General features: G+C 44.7%; 1 protein-coding gene across 1 annotated transcript in view; it reads left to right on the top strand.

Annotated features, from left to right (window-relative positions):
• Positions 1-14,381, top strand: part of Mypn (myopalladin) — an 88,158-nt gene that overhangs the window by 24,581 nt on the left and 49,196 nt on the right. The window contains exons 3-4 of the mRNA NM_182992.2: positions 9,942-10,117; positions 12,088-12,139. Of these exons, the coding sequence (NP_892037.2) occupies positions 9,942-10,117; positions 12,088-12,139 (228 nt within the window). The remainder of the gene's footprint in view (positions 1-9,941; positions 10,118-12,087; positions 12,140-14,381) is intronic.

Genomic DNA, 14,381 nt, shown 5'->3' with positions numbered 1-14,381 from the left:
TGCATTCGAGCCAGTCAGACCACCCAAATCAAGTCTGTGAGCTTCAGGCCAATGGGAAACCCTGTCCTACAAACAAACAAACAAACAGGTAGGCAGTAGAGAGTAACTGAGGAAGACACCCAGCATTGACCTCTGGCCTTCATCTGTGCAAGCACATAAGCGCACATACATTCTCACCAACCTAGCAGACAAAGGAAAGAATAAACTATACTTTTAAACAGGTAACGCAGACTTCAATACATCAAATTGATGAGGGCAAAACCTGAAAAATCTGTCTGTCTGCTCCTCAGATAACACTTAAAGGCCCTTGCTACGTATCAGGAAATATTTCAGGGACACAGGAGTCCTTTAAGGAAAATGAAGTTTCCTAAAATACTACATTCTGGAAGGAGAACAGACAATAAAGGCTAACCTTAATAAATAAGCAGATTGTGTGATGATTTAGACATGAAGGCAATGGCTTAAAGAAAAGGAAGAGTTTCTAGGTAGAAGCAGTTCAAGTTTGGGGCAAGTGAGCCTTGACCAACGTAATCTACTCTTTAAAACATATTATTTTAGGGGATGAAATTCAGCTGGTAAAGTGTTTGCCTTATAGGCACAAAACCCTGGTCTGATTCCCTGGTTTGATGAATTCGGGAGGTAGAGGTAGGAAGGTCAGAAGTTCAAGGCCATCCTAAGCTAGGGAGAGTTAGAGGCCAGCCTGGGGATCTATAAACCCCTGATCCCAGCACCTGGGAGGAGACCAGGAATGGAGAATTCTGAAACCCCGGTCACCCCAAGTTTAGGAATTGCTTTCTTCTTGTTGCCCAGAAGAGTCTCCTTTGCTCTACATAAATGTAGCCAAGTGGTAAGGGCGGGGTCAGTGTCTTCATCTGTGACAGCAGCTTGTTTGTGCTTCTCTTAAGTTATCAACTTGCTCTCACCTGAAAGAACTCATACACATTTCTTTTCTCTTTTCTTTTTGTTTTTGAGACAGGGTTTTGGTTTTGTGATACAGGCCAGCCCTGTAACTCACTGTAGACCAGGCTGGCCTTGAACTCAGGGATCTGCCTGCCTCTGCCTCAACAGTGCTGGAATCAAAGGTGTGTGTGTGTGTGTGTGGGGGTGACACCACTGCCCAGCATACATAAACATTTTTAAAAGAAGAATATAAATTGTTTTAAAACACAACATAGCTTCTTGTCCTTGATAGGTCCTGTGGTCTTCACAGCCAATCAGGGAAAGTGACGTTAAACATATAAACTTGCAAATCAATTCATCATCTGTAGGTTCTAGAAAGAAAGGGAACAGGGCCTACCAAAATAACAGAAGGTGCGGTCGGAAGGGGACTTTGGAAGGACTGGGGCAAGGTTAAGGGAGAACTCGAAGCAAGCGCTCTCTTAACAAGCACTATTACTGGCGAGTCAGAAGAACATGATCAAATTATACTTAGAACTTGTTAACGTGCTGAGACGACAAGTCACAATATTTATCCAAGTCGCGTTTTAGATGCACTAGTAATTAACAGTAAAATATAATGATAGGCAGCCAAAAAAAAAAAAATCTGGAAAACAGACTGGCAGACTTGGCCAGTCGTGACTCTGGCATGTAAAAGTGAGGCTTGGATCTGCCCTATTTCCCCAACCCGGTGCCTCATTTCTTCTGAGCCTCAAACCACACTGGGCATCTCCTGCCCTCCTGTGAGTGTCTAGGGATTGGCATTCTGGAAATCTGGAGTAGGTGAGGTCATCTCTCCGAGAGCTTTCCGGAACAAGGGTAGCTCTGTGGTCAGGGGTCTCTCTCCCACCCTCGGAAGGCTTCAGGGTGCTGGGTGGGGTTAGGAGCCTTTCGGAAGGCAATCTGGACACTCTAGTTTCTGATTGGATCTCAGTGTGAAAGAGATTAAAAAAAGGGCTGAGGAACAGCCCTAGCCGAAGCCAGTCGGACAGGCTGAGTAAGCATTTTCAATGCTTCTGACTAAGGGCTCAAGCACGGGAACCTACACGCGTACTCACCCCACCCCACCCCACCCCATCCCACCCTCCCCCAACCCCACCCCACCCACTTAGCTCCCTCTGGGCATCCAATTTCCCGGAGATGATCCCACTTTCTTCCGGTAAAGAAGAGAAAGCTTACGGAAGGAATTGAGACAGTCCTATAATGTTTACATAAAGGAAGAAATTTATTTGTTTAAAAAAAAAAACTACTTACATTTGTTTTAGGAAAAAAAAAACACCCTGATACATTGCTTAAAAATTCAAATGCAGACACTAGAGAGATAGCTTAGTGGTTAAGAGTGCTATATACTCTTCTACACGACCTGGGCTAAAACCCAGCGCCCACCTAACAGCTCACAAACCCTCTGTAACACTAGTCCCGGGGCATGCATCACTCACACTCCGTGAGCACCAGGCACACACACACACATACACACACACACACACACACACACACACACACACACACACACACACACACAAGATGGACAGACATCCATGTAACCCAAACACCAACGCACATACAATCTAAATTCGAAAATTGAAATACAGGTCAGGGCGTGGTAGCACACGCCTCGATTCCAGCTCCCCAGTGGCAGAGATGGGTGGCTTCCTGAGAGTCTGAGGCCAGCTTGGTTCTTATAAAGTGAGTTCCATGTTACCCAGGACACTATCTCAAAAAATAAAAATAAAAAAATAAAAGAGCAACTATTACAGAGCGGACTACTTTCGATTCTCCTTACAGTTTCCTGTTTATTTCCCTCTAGGTCTCTTACAGTTCACAGTGCTCAATATTTTTGTTCTTAGTTCCCTTTTACAATCTTAAAGATCACTGAGGCCCAAAAGAAGGCTTTTTCTTATGTCCTCCCCTTCCTTCCTCCTCTCCCTCCCTGTCTCCTCCCTCCCCGATCCCTTCCTGTACAGAAACAAGCTTACTGTCTCCAGCCTAGAAATTTTGTTCATATGAGTTATAATTACATATCATGTTAGAAATGAAAAGTACAGTGTTCCAAGTATTCATCCATTTTATAATAATTAATAATAATAATAATAATAATAATAAAACAGGTCACTCTAAAATAATTTGATGAAGAGTATTTTCCAAATCAAAAAACTTAGCCAGAAGAGTGGCATTGCTTTAGTAAGTGTCTGTATGATAGGTATGTGTGATATATGTTGTATGTACACATGTGAATTTGCTTCGGCACTCAGTCTATTGTAATATGCTGTTGGGGCTGAAGTCACCCAGTACTGAAGTGTCAGTACTGATGGGGGATTGGAAACATTAGTGTTTCTCAGCCTTTCAGCTCATGGCTTCTTAAAGGTTAGTGCACAGGGGGAAACCTGAATCCTACCAAAGAACTTTTGTCCCCTGGTGTTAAAACCCACCGGGTCATTTTGAACTCCACAGGGACAATATCTTCCATTTGTCATTTGGGAAGTGAAGAATGCAGATCTTCCAAAACGTGGCATTAAAAAAATCATTTGTTAAATCATTGATTACACTTTTTAAAAAAGTAATCAAAACTTTAAGGTAGTAAGAAACCTAAACTCACTGTAGGAGACATAAAAGTTTTCTGGTTTCTCCCAGGAAAGACATTTTTTAACCTGTCAGCAGCAAATACTGTCCGCTGTTCTTACATGAGATGACAAATTTGCTTCCTGTGGTTCGTGACCCAGGTCTGAGTGTCCATATCCCGTCTACCAGGTTTCAAGTTAAAGATCCACCTAAAAGATCACACCATGCATTAAACAGTTAGCTTAGCCTTCAGTTTGAGCACAGCACAAGGACCCTCCTCAAGAGGCAGCAATCCCTTCTGTCACACCCCACTCCATCACCCAGGATATTTAAAAACATAGACTCAGGGTTAAGATTCAATAAAAAGCTGCTGGGTGCACACCCCTTCCATTCCAGCACCCGAGAGGAAGAAGGTAACCTGGGCTACATTGTTCCAGGCCAGCCCAGACTACAGAGTGAGACACAGCCTCCAAGGGGTGGGGGGGGGGGCGGGGGTTGATAAAAACTAATGCTTTTTGCTGCTTTGTCCAACTCTGTTCTTTGTGGGTGTGTTGGGCTCGCTGTCTTAGTCTGCTCTGTGACATGCTTCCATTAATGTGGCTGAAACACCCCGTGCTCTCTTTACTTTCTGTGGCTTTTGCTGCATCAGGGTAACTGTGAATACAATGGGCAAATAATCTCACTTTTGTTCTCACAGAAAGTGAGAGACCTTAGTTCAGCGAGATGCCTCTGAGCATACGCTGGCGTAAGCTATTCTCTGTTGATTTCTGTCTGTTGGCTGAGACAGCATCCCTGCATTAAACCAGCACCCCGATTTTTTCCTTTCATGTTGCCTCAATATATTGTTATATCAAAAATATTTAATGGTTAGTTGCTTGTTACTGGAAAACTGTCTGTCACTTCACAGCCTTATGGGGTAAGGTTCTTTGTTTACATAGCACCCACTGTTATCAGTGGATCGATTCCGGAAGACCCCTGTGGCTATCTATAACGCTTGAGTCCCCCTATATAAAGCCATGTATTTTATTTGTTATTTGCATATAATTAATGCATATTTTCCTGTCTTGGTGCTTAGGGCTAAGCCCAAGGCCTCTTGTGTGGGAGGCAGTTACCTGGTCACTTATCTGTGACCCCAGACTGTCACTTTACATTGTGTCTACACGATGTAGGAGAGATTACTTACGTGTTTAGGGTTGGAGAGGGAAGGGGAAGAGAGGCTAACAGACACGTAACAAGTGACATGAGGACAGGGGTGGGAAGGACCTATGGCAGAGATGAGGGGCAGCACTGGTAGAGGAAGAACATGTCTCATTGTCCCATGTGTGCGGAGAGGCCACAGCCACACTCGTGACTCTGGTCGTTAACTTGAAAGCTCATTTTAAAGGCTCGGCACAGTGGCATATACCTGGCTTCTTTGTCTGTATGTGTTTGAACATGAAACAAATTTGACTCGATTCTGTCAGTGTATGAACTTCAGACCAGCCTGGTCTGTGAGGTTAAGCCCTTGGGTTTTCCCCAGAGAAACCCCTCCTTGAAGCCCTTCTTTCCCTTGCTCATCTCTGGGACCTCTGCTTGCTCACCCTGCAGTCTAGCCCTCCTGGGACAATGGCTGACTGCTCAGCTGAGGGGCAGTGACCTGAAGTGGAGGCTCATTCCCCAAACTTGTAACCTTTCCTCGATTTACATTCCATGTCTTCCCCCCTGCTGTCACCAATCTCCTGTCTCCATGACCCAGTTTTCTGGGATCTGGCTGCTCAAAGCATCTTTCACTGACAGCCCCGAGGAAATGCTGGATTTGCATCTCTCTGTCCATCTTCCCACTGCACCCGAAGGGAGCGTCTGCTCTTGTTTTCCTTCAGAGTTCTTTTAGTTTTTGTGGCTCTGTGCCTTTAGAACGGTCTTTTATTCTGTCATCTCAGCATTCAGGATGTGGGGTCAGAAGCATGAGGAATCCAAGGTCATCTTTGTCCACTTACCAAGTTTTAAAAACTTGAGTTGGCTTCAAGAGACTCCATTCCAAGACTCCTGGGAAGGAACAAGAAAGTAAGAGAGAGAGGGAGGGAGAGGGAGAGAGAGAGGGAGAGGGAGAGGGAGGAGAAGAAGAAGAAGAGGAGGAGGAGGAGGAGGAGGAAGAAAGAAAGGAAGGAAGAAAGGAAGGAAGAAAGAAAGAAAGAAAGAAAGAAAGAAAGAAAGAAGATCTTTTTAGTCTCATTTTCTGAGTATTTCAAATGGAAAAAAATGATGATAAATATGCTTAACACACAGTGTTTGATCAAAAGCCCAGTGTTTCAGGTTCATTCATGGCCACTCCTCACAGTCTTGGTTAGCTGTGTGCCCCGGGAGCCGTGTGAAACTGTCTTGGCAGTCGCAGGTCCTGTATCTGCTGCTCAGAGATGGGCCATGAGTCTGATGAAGCAAACGCACACCCATAAAACATCAACCATGAATGTTTTCGGTCATTTTGTTTGCTCATTCGACAAGTCCATCAACCCTTTCCTTCTGAGTACCTGCATGGACCAGGGCACAGCTGTGAATGATGTGGGCTTTACTGGGGGAGCGGGGGGCGGGGGGCCCGCAGACAGTGACCAGGTAAGTTCATATGATTTCAAATAGTAAGGGATACTGAGAAGATGACGAAGGAACGTACCACGGTTTGGATATAAATGTCCCCATGGGTTTATATATTGAATGGTCATCTTGCTCCTGATGCCATGTTGGAAGATTAGAAACTTTAGGAAGAAGGCCCAGTTGGAGGAAGTAGACTGTTGGGACAAGCAAGCAAGGACTAGACCCCTCAAAACTGAGCCAAGGAAAATTCTTCCTCCTTTGTGTAGTTAGCCAAGGTCACTGCTTGGTCATTGCTACGGAAAGTAACTAATGCCTGGGTTAGCGTGATAGAATGAATAGAAAGAGGCCGTCCTGGGAAAAGGGTCTGGGAAGCTTCTCCCAGAACATGATATTTGAGCAGTGGTCTCATTTAGCGAGGCTCATGTCAAAATTAGTTATTATTCTAGCTAGCCTGTATAAAAGGCACAAGTACCTGGTATTTTATTTACAAGCTTTTAAGCCAAGCTTGGGCAGGTTGTGAGCTATTGTAACTTACTTTCCAGCCATAGGCAACTTGTTACTTGCTGTTTGAGTCTCACCTGAGTCATTCATTCCCATGAATGATCCATCGTGATCCACCTGGCCTCATGGTGACCTTATCCTCCCCCTGTGCTCCTTCCTCCTTCCTCTTCTGGTCTCCTGAGATGCCTCACTCGATCCTCAAGTCCTTCCTTTCTCTCTCTACTGCCCAATCGCAGGCTCTAGCATTTTATTAACCAATTAACTTTAAACTGGGGAGCGAGGTTTACATAACCAAGGCTGGTATATGTGAGAATTCTCTCCTCTGGGGACAGCCGGATCTTGGAGAACAGAATATAACATGTGTATACACAGCACCAGACCAAGCCCCAACAGATCATTGTGAAGATCTGGGGCAGATGACTTTAGGGATCACAAAAATCCCACAGTGAAGCCAGATGTGGGAGGACATGCATGTAATCCCAGCACTCAGAAGGTGGAGGCAGGACAAAAAGCCAAGGTCGGCCTGGGCAACATAAACAAGTTTCAAGCCAAACTGGGATTCTTAGTAAGAGCCTATGTCAAGGGCCTGGAGGAAGATGACTCAGAGGGTAGAGGCACCTGTCACCAGGTCTGATGACCTGAGTTCAATTCCTGGGACCCGAATAGTGGAAGGAGAGAACTGACTCCCACAGGCTGTCCTCTGACCTCCACAAGCATGCTCCAGCAGGCACGCTCCACCATGGGAAAGCTTTTCACAAATGTAATAAGATCCCCTATCAATGAAAACACCGTCTACATAAAGGTCCGTGGTAGAGAAGGGTTCAGTGGGCTCATAAGGCTGAAACAGAAGGGGATGGGGGAGAGGAGAGGAGAGACTCAGCCCGGGCTGAGAAAGCAGATCAGAGGTGGAGGTGTGCTTGACACTAAGAGATGACATAAGATGCCAAAGAAGAAAGGGGACAGAGCTGTGCTAGGCCCTGCAGATGCTTCAGGAGTGCAAAGGCGCTGTCCTGGATGAGGCAGACTATCCCTGTGAAGATAAAATTCAAAGGTTGGGAACCCAGTGCAAGACAAACAGAACTTCAAAACAAAGACTCAGTGAAAGATCACAGACAATCAGAACTTTCAGGATGTAAATTAAGTCTTTTTTTTTTTTAAAGGTGGAGTTAGAAAACACAGTAATTATTGGTGGTAAGTGTAGCCTCATGTGGGAGGTGATATCTAAGCCACAGATCCATGGATGAGTTATGTTTATAGTGGTAGAAAGCAGAGGAAGGGAGAACCTGGACACAGGGGTGACCGTGATGTATTTATGCAAGAGAAGCGAGCAGCTTGCCTGTGGAAAGTAGGTGAACAGATGTGATTTCTAGAGTGAGTGTTAGAATCCTGCTTTGGTCAAGTTGTGGGGGGGGGGAGCTAAGCCACTCAGGGTTAAGTATATCTTAGGGATCCGTCTACATTGACACTTGGTGCTCCCTCCCATCCTCCTTTGGGAGCTGCCATGTTCCATTGTATAGTGGCTGTATCTTAGCTTGGAGAACAATGACCTAAAGATGAACAGTTAGCTTATTTCTAATGGCTTGCTCTTCTAAGGGTAACCTGTATATTTCCTAGTGTGTACATTTGCAAGTCTCTCTGTACACATCCCAGTGAGGTTGTTGGTTCCAAGAACAAAGTATATCTGTGATTTTAACATCACTGCTACAGTCCTTTCCTACGAATGATACCACTTTTTTGTTTATTTTTCAAGACAAGGTTTCTCTGTGTAGCCCTGGCTGTCCTGGAACTCACTCTGTAGACCAGGCTGGCCTCAAACTCAGAAATGTGCCTGCCTCTGCCTCCCGAGTGCTGGGATTAAAGGTGTGCACTACCATGGCCCAACTGGAATAATATATTATTTTTTTCTTATCACTAATATATATGGAAGTGATCAATAGATTTTTCTTTCAAAACTGTTATGTGAGAAATTATATTTCAATGTTTGTTCTTCTTACTAGGCACCTTCCACATTTTATTCTTTCTTTTTTCAAAGATACATTTTAAAAAAAATTATATGTATGTCTGTGCATGTAAATGCAGGTATTCATGAGGCCAGAAAAGGATGTTGGATCCCTTGGAGATGGAGTAGTTACAAGCTGTTATGAGCCATCTTATAAGCATTCAGGAACTAAACTGCAGTCCTCTGTAAGGCAATAAGCACCCTTAACCACTGACCCATCTCTCCAGCCCCTAAATATTCCATATATTATTTTGTATTAACTTTTGGCTAGAAAAAAATACCCCATATGCCATATGTAGTAAAAGGTTCTAACTAAATATACAGAATTAAAATAAAAGACCAGCAAGGCATGCAGTCTACACCTTAAATCCCAGTCCTCAGGAAGCAGAGGCAGGTGGATTTTGGAGTTTGAGGCCAATCTGGTCTATGTGAGTTCCAGGCTATGGAACCATAGTTACCATAGTGAGATCCTGTCTTAAACAAACAAATAAATAAACAAACAAACCATACATCATGCATAGAAACTTTTAACTTGGGCTATCTACCAGGGCTAGGTCAGTCCTAGGCAAAGTAGTAACAGAATAAATTAAATTTCGTATAGTGCCATACACAAGTGCACCAGACATCATAAACACTTCCCACCTCTTTAAGGCTCTCTAGATGAGATGAAGTAGCACTTGATGTGCGCTATAAAAACTAGGGAGGAAATGAACATCTGTATCGCAGACTCAGCTTTGTGATTGACAGTGTTGGTTTTCTCAACATCTCTCAGTTGTATAATTCTTTAAAAACAACAACAACAACAAAAGCATGTGTGTATATGTGTGAGTTTATGTGCAGTGTTGCAAGACAGCGTCCATGGAGGACAGAAGAGCATCCAATACCCGGTAGCTGGGATCCCAAGTGGTTGTGAGCTCTGTGCTCGGAACGGGATTCAGGCTTCTCGGCTAGCAGTAGCTCTTAACCGCTGAGCCAGCTCACCATTGTCATTTTCAGCAGGAGTCACTTCTCAATTCCCGGAGTAAAATATCAGTGTGGTTTGGATACTGCCGACTCATCTCGCTGTTACACTCAAACAATACCGAACCAAAGGTTTACTTCGCATTCTGACTCAAAGCTTGTATGTAGGTCTCCTCAGGAAACAGCTGGAGCCATCTCTACTCTTGATATTATTCAGTTTCATGTGTTCGTTTTGGTTGTAGTTTGTTGTAGTTGTTTTGAGGCAGGGCCTCCTATAGCTCAGGCTGACCTCCAATATGTAGGCTAGGATGACCTTGAACCTCTGACGCTGCCACCTCCACCTCCCCTGTAAATCCCACCATCCCTGACAACTCTCCGGTTTCTGCTGTGTCTGATGGCGATATACTCGTCCTTGCAGGTGGTATTGTGAAGGCAAGGAGCTTGAAAACTCTCCAGATATCCACATTGTGCAGGCAGGAAACCTTCACTCACTGACCATCGCCGAGGCCTTCGAAGAGGACACAGGACGATACTCATGCTTTGCTTCCAACATTTATGGGACAGATTCAACTTCCGCTGAGATTTACATAGAAGGTAAAGCTAAATACTTTTGGAGTGTGACATGTTCTAACTATCTGTAGTTACGTAAACATTTGTAGGGGGGGGCTTTTCTACCCATCTAGACACTGGGGATACTAGTCATGAACCAAGTAGACAAAACTCTTCAGCGGATGTGCCGATGAATTCCCGTTATAATGGGAGAAACTCCAAACAAATGAGATAAACCATGATAAATACATAACATTGCAAAAGAAATAGGAAAAGAGATGATCAATAAAGAGCTCACTCACCAGGTGACATTTGAGGGAAAAGCTGGTGGCCACAGGAGAGTCCAGGGAAATCACGTAGGCAGAAAGATCAGCGAGTGTGGTAGCTCAGAGGTAAGAGGTGCCAGTCTCGAGGTAGAAATGAGCCAGCGTGGGGCCAATGAGATGCCTTGGTGACTAAAAGCCCAGAACCTGAGTTGAACACTGGTACCCACGGTGGAGGAGAGACCCAACTCAGAAATGCTGTCCTCTGACCTTCACGCATACCTATACAGTACACACACACACACACACACACACACACACACACACATACAAGCGTGCCCATGCACACACACAGGGACATACACATACCACACACATACAACACACACACACACATACCACACACACCACACGTGCGAGCGCGCGCACACACACACACAACCACACACAACACGCACACATGCACACATACACACATGTACATGCTAATAAAAATAGTAATAATAATAAAGACAATTTAAACAAAATAGGAAGAGTCGAGCTAATGTGACCAGAGTAGAGCAAGCAAGAACGAGAGCAAAGGAAGCCTGAAGCCCAAGGTGAGGCTGAGGTGCGGGGAGGCAGGCGAACAGATCCTAAATCCTCTTCAGTCACCTCAAGGGCTTTGCTTTTGAGTAACACAGGAAATCCTGGGAGGTTCTGAGGAGGGACCGCGTGGCATAACATGATGGGTTCCCTAGCTGCTGGTTGAGAAGACACACTGTCGAGAGCCAGGAGTAGAAACCGGGTGACCACTTGAGAGCTTTGGGAAGGAAGGCGGTTTCAACAGAAGTAGTTTTAGAGGATAAATCAAGTTGTAGTCGTGGGGTGTCTACCAAGCTTGTGATCCTATTAGCTTCGTCCTCCGGGTTTGATCTAGGGCACAATTCTCTAGTCCCTGTTTTTGCCTAGTTGATACCTTAAGTGTTGTACAAATACCTTGCCCTTGCGTGTTATATGATCATGGAATAAACATTCATTTGCCAAGAAGATTGCAAGGCCAAAGTGGTCTCGTTGCTCCTTATTCCCATCTCCTAATGGTTTCCACAGAACGAAGCACATATTGAATATTTGACAAACATTTAGTGAATAAATACACCGGCAGGAATGTGCTCAGCATTTTTAGCCTCAAGTTTTTGGAGCACAAGAGCACAATAAATACCTCCAGATTTAGCTCTACTGTATATTCCTGGAGTTTGCTATCTTGAGAAGGCAATCTAGGCTCAGGCATCTGGTAGGAGAACTGAGATTGCATTGCTGTTTGTGTATCTTTTCATTCTGGCATCTGGACCTAGAAGACTCCCACCCCCGAGATGAAGGATAACTTGTTAATATTAGGACAGGACGGAAGAGCCCCCACCCACACCTGCAATGTTTGGAATCCGGAATAATCCCCTTTCACCCACTCTGAGGATTTGTGAACACAAGGGGGTGCCTGCAAAGAGCACCCTGCCAATCCCAAAACCTTAGCAGGTGTTTTACCCACTGGGATTCAGAACAGGGCCCAGTTCTTTTGAACTGTATAACATTGTAACACTCACGAGGCTCATGGCCTTGAAGGGCTCCCTTGGCCTCTTCGGGTGAACTTTCCTCCTTTGACAGATTGAATGTTCACGGGGGAACCACTAGGCCCCTTCCTAAGTCTAAGTTTCTTTTTTTAGGTCTTTGGAGTTTGTTTAGTAAATGATCGGTCTCTTGTTTTCCTTTCTCCAGGAGTCTCTTCCTCTGACTCAGAAGGGGACCCTAACAAAGAAGAGATGAATCGGTAATTCTTACAGCCTCAACATTAGTCCTCAGACCCCAAGAGAACCCCCACGTAATGTCTTAGAACTTGAAGGAGGTGCTTCCAGGGTAGAGCCTGACATTTCAAGAAGACATATATACATATACATATACATATACATATACATATACATATACATGGGCGGATTCAGGGAAGACTCCGTTTATTTTTGCTTATATCCTACCCACCAGATTAATTTGAATCTTTTCTGATTCAAATTCATTTAAAAAAAATGAAATGTCCCTTATGAAGTATCATTATATCTTTATCTATTAAAAAGGGTATATATCTCCCAAATTTTTAAGTACACTTAAAAATAGTAATTATAAAGCTGGGTGTAGTGGAGCATACTTGTAATCTCACATTCAGGAGGCTGAGGCGGGAGGATTGCCATGAGTTTCAGACAGTATAAATGTCTTGGCCAGTCATACCTTTTTTTTTTTTTTTTTGCTAACCAGTGGCACTGCATAGAGCTTTATCAATCTAGTTATTGTTTTTTTCTACAACTTTGATTGATTCCCTGCTATGGCCCAGGCACTGTGTCCCATTCAGTGAAGAATCACGGGCTTCCTGCCTATACGAGATTTAAGGTCTAGTAGAGGGACTTGTACAGGAAGTAGGATAAGAAATTCCAAGAGTAATGAAGTACAGTGGAACAGGACTATCCGTAAGGTGAACAGGACTGGGCTCAATAGACCGCTGGTCCAGGGAGAAGAGAAAGATCAAGAAAGGCTTCGCAGAGCTGGGGAGCACGTCCTGCCTTTTTTAAGCCCTGGGAGGGAAGAAATCACGTTTTGTTGCTCAAATGCTCTTTGCATTGATCCTGGCGAGAACTTGCTCACAGCTCTGTGTGCCTGTGAACATTAGTAAGTCAGGGATTCTGCCTTAACCTTATCACCCCTTCCTGCCATCATTCCCAAGGCCCTGGTCCCCAGGCCCCGGTCTTGTACGCATGTACGTGCCATCACCTCCTTAAAGGTCTTCCTCTCTGACCCCGCCCTTCTGTCTCTTTTATTTACGTTGAGGCAGTACCAGTCGCTCTCAGATAAATCGTTCTGGTCTTATCATCGAGCTGTAGAAAAACCAAACCCAACAGGAAACAAATGACATTTTTAAAAAAATCTTCACTTGGTCTCCATTACAAAGAAGGTCAACTTTGATTGACAGCTGAGACAGGAGAGCCTGCCTCAGTCTTTCCTCCTGGCTGGCATCTCACTCAAACAGCATGGCATTCGTTTTTTAGCTTTTCCCTCAGACAGTGCCTCTTGTGTAATTTCCCGTTGTGAAAATTCCGACTCATTGTTGACACCCCTCACCCCACCCCCCCAGTCTCAAGGTTCTCTCTCCGGGGTCCATAGTAGACTCGTCCTCAGCTACACCCCCGTCCTTCCTCTCTCAGGGCCCCTGGATCCTGCTACAGAGGCTAGTGGATACAAGTCTTGGTCTGCAGGTTTCAATAAGCGAGAGAGATCACATGTATCCATTAGATCTACTTGTTATAGCAAAGATTTTAGCTTCAGTTGTACATAACAGAGAGCAAACTAACTGTGACTTAAACAGTAAGATATTTATTTCTTATTTACATACATGTCAGGATTTGTCTGGTAAACAGAGTTCTCGATGTACTCAGTACCAACATGGGCCATCGTGGGTTTCTGGTGGCCAGATCCAGCTTTCTGCTTCACCTCATGCTAACACATAGCCCCCATCTCTTTAGCATGAGAGGAAGGAGAGGGGCATACCAACCTTCCTTTTGAGTTCCCTCTCCCCCCTCGCACCCCCGAAACCTCTCACCTTGTTTTTTTTTAAGACAAGGTTTTTCTGTACAGCCCTGGATGTCTTGGAATTCACTCTGTAGACCAGGATGGCCTGGAACTCACAGAGATCTGCCTGCCTCTGCCTCCCCGAGTGCTGGAAGTAAGCTGCACATACCCCTCTTCCTCATGGGCCAATAATCCATCCTAGGGTCACGTCTGGCTACAGCGAAGGTTAGAAAGCAGTCTTGCTACGCAGTAGCTGTGAGAAGAAGAAAGGAGACTTTCCTATTGCAGAGCTGATCAAGTGCTGGGAAGGCATGCAATTTTGCTTCTTAGAATACATGCTGCCTGTCTAGGAGAAACATTCATTGTGTGTCCGTATGTCCTCCCTGGTTGTACAGAGATTTCACAGGCATCTCTACTGAGCACAGCAAAAGTGAGGATACTCAAAGCATCTGACGGGAGTT

The sequence above is a fragment of the Mus musculus genome, chromosome 10, assembly GCF_000001635.26.
Source record: "Mus musculus strain C57BL/6J chromosome 10, GRCm38.p6 C57BL/6J".
NCBI classification, from domain to species: Eukaryota; Metazoa; Chordata; class Mammalia; order Rodentia; family Muridae; genus Mus; species Mus musculus.
The sequence above is the reverse complement of the archived record's forward strand: the minus strand, read 5'-3'. Positions and strand labels throughout refer to the sequence as shown.